The sequence below is a fragment of the Mastomys coucha genome, unplaced genomic scaffold, assembly GCF_008632895.1.
Source record: "Mastomys coucha isolate ucsf_1 unplaced genomic scaffold, UCSF_Mcou_1 pScaffold17, whole genome shotgun sequence".
In the NCBI taxonomy this organism is placed as follows: domain Eukaryota; kingdom Metazoa; phylum Chordata; class Mammalia; order Rodentia; family Muridae; genus Mastomys; species Mastomys coucha.
Window position 1 is genome coordinate 26,633,015 of NW_022196899.1, and position 2,486 is coordinate 26,635,500.

A 2,486-nucleotide genomic window follows, 5' to 3' on the forward strand; every position below is an offset into this window, starting at 1 on the left:
GGTCTTCCCAATCTGTTTCTAACAGTCTAGATAATTCTGCTCTTGAAAATACACCTGAACTGTTCTTTGCTGCTCAGACTATTAGAAAGTGTGTGAGAAATATCTGTGTCCAGGAGTGGATGCCCTGGTGCCTCCCAGTGCCTGCTGCCAGCATGGGGCTACTGCTGTAGCATAGGGAGTATTGACCATGAAGAGCAAAGCCTGAGGCCACTACAGTGGCCTTACCACTTTGTCCTTATGAGCCAGGAAGCTTATGTGATAGATAAGCTTCAAGGACTTGTAGTGACTTATGAACTTCAGGTATCTCCCAATCCAGGGAACTCTACAGCGACAGAGAGGGCCAGTCAGCCTCTGGCATATTTTCAATCACTAGTAGATGATTCCACAGTTCATATCTGCTTCGGCCCAAAGTTTGGAAGCTACAGTTGTTAGTGAAGTGAGTCACTAGTGAGCAATAGACATGAAAGAGTTGGGATCATACTACTTTCGGGAAGATTCTAGATGCAGGAAGGCTACAGAGAGAAGACAAATAGGGCAGTTTACTAGAATTCGAGCTGAGCAAAATGTTATTTTGGTTAGTGCTTTGCCAACATTTTTCTAATTTTTAATGAGTGCATCTTTTGAAATGACCACTAAGCGCCAAATGCCCACCAAATAATCTGAAGAAATATGTAGGAGGCCAACAGTTAAGTCAGATTTCTTGGCCAATGGAGAAGGCCTGGCTTTCGCTGAGGGTGGCATGTGTCTTCCAGATGTGACCTCTGCTGCTCTGTGCTGCTGGGCTACAAATGCAAGCCTTCTGTCACTTACAATGTGAGGAGGTGGACAGCGGGGGTAATTACGGAACTCAGGAAACACGTTGCCTTTAGGAAAAATGTATTTATCACGCTTAAGAAATACCATTTGAAATAGTAACAGTTTAAAGGAAATATCGTTGTGCAAGGCAGTTAGGAAGCCAGGAAAACAGGCTAGGATATTAAAACAAATCTAACACAACTCATTAGAAATCTCAGAGTCGCCAAGCTCCTTTCTGCAGGGAGAATGCAGTGGGAACTTTGTTTCCCACTGAGGTTCATAGGCCCCCAGAAAACACACAAAGAAACATGGGTCTAACATATTTACATTCTATGCAAACACACCTTCCAAATCCTATGTTAAGAAAAACTATTCTTATAATTTTTTTATTTGGTCCACTGAACTAACAACTCTGAGTTCTCAAATCGTTTATCCTCCCCTCCCCTACCTCCCAAGTTAGAAACTGGAGCAGCAAGGTAGAAGCCCAGCAAGGCATAAATAAGATATTAAAGTGCTTATGTACAATCCTAGAAAGGATTTCATTGGGAACAGCAAAAACTTCTAGTGCAAAAATTGCTTTTGCCAGCAAAGCTCTCTTTCTCTGAAAACAAAGGCTTACAGTCAAAATTAGAATGGGTGAGAGGGAAGCAATGGCTGCCTTCAGTCAGGCTGAATGTGTCCATTTGCCAATGGCCCAGACTATGTTCAGTCTTGCAAAAGGGGGAAACAGAGACAGCCTGAGTTCACAGACTGTGGACAAATTGTCATGCTATGTCCCAAGACTGTCCGTCAGATGCGCCACCAGCTGGGACAAGAACAGCATAACCCGACATGCACTTGCACTTTGGAGAGAACGTAGTTACCTTATCTTGGTTTGTCCTGAGAATCTCAGTTCTTCTCTTGAACACGACCTTCACTTTGTGCTTTGGGGTCTGAACAGAGACTGGATCTGTAGGAATCAATTCCCTTGGGTCATATGACCATGGCCTTTTGACTCTCAGCTTTATCCTTTAAAAAAATTTCTGGTTTGGAAATTCATAATAAAATAGTTTTGTCCCTTTTTAGTATAATAACACAGAAGAGGCGTTATTATCCTTTATTATTATTATTTTTTTTTCTTTTCCTTCAAGGATCCAAGTTGAAAGCTCTTAGGAGGACATCCAAGTCACCAAGGTTAGCGGCCTGGAAGAGCTCTGGCTGGTCCATCAGCGACAGGGCAATCCTGAGGGCAGCCCAGATGTTCCCGGAGATGGCAGGGTGAGGGACTTGCTGCTGGTTCCTGCTCTTCCTCTGCAAGCTGAGGGCAGTGAGAAAGTTGCTGACCGCTTCTCTAAAAAGGGAGAAAAGCACATCTCAAAATGCTGTGAACTCCAGAGTCAGCATACTAAAACAAATGATCAGATTAAGCTGTTTCTGTGCTGAGCCCTAGATCTCTCCAGGGTTATTGGGCTCTCTGGTGACTTTCAGGCGTTCAAGCTAATCTCTTATTAGTATGTATTGTTAAACATAGTGGGCCAGAAAGAGAAAGGAAATGCCAGTTAGGTAGAAGGGAGGCTAACACAATCACTGTTAAGTCAATGCACTTCCACTGCTCTAGGAATGATCTGGAGATGTGATCAGAAGACCTCGAGATGTGTGCAGAAGTAATCTATGTACCCTGTCTTTAGGAACAAAAATGTCCTCCCCCCTGC

At 43.5% G+C, this 2,486-nt stretch overlaps 1 protein-coding gene across 11 annotated transcripts in view; it reads right to left on the reverse strand.

Moving 5' to 3' along the window:
* Positions 1-1,147: 1,147 nt before the first annotated feature.
* Pex5l (peroxisomal biogenesis factor 5 like) overlaps positions 1,148-2,486 on the reverse strand; it is a 201,244-nt gene continuing 199,905 nt past the window's right edge. For all 11 annotated transcript variants that reach the window (XM_031376588.1, XM_031376595.1, XM_031376594.1 and 8 more), the window contains one exon: positions 1,148-2,125. In XM_031376588.1, the coding sequence (XP_031232448.1) occupies positions 1,921-2,125 (205 nt within the window). In that variant the 3' untranslated portion in view covers positions 1,148-1,920. The remainder of the gene's footprint in view (positions 2,126-2,486) is intronic.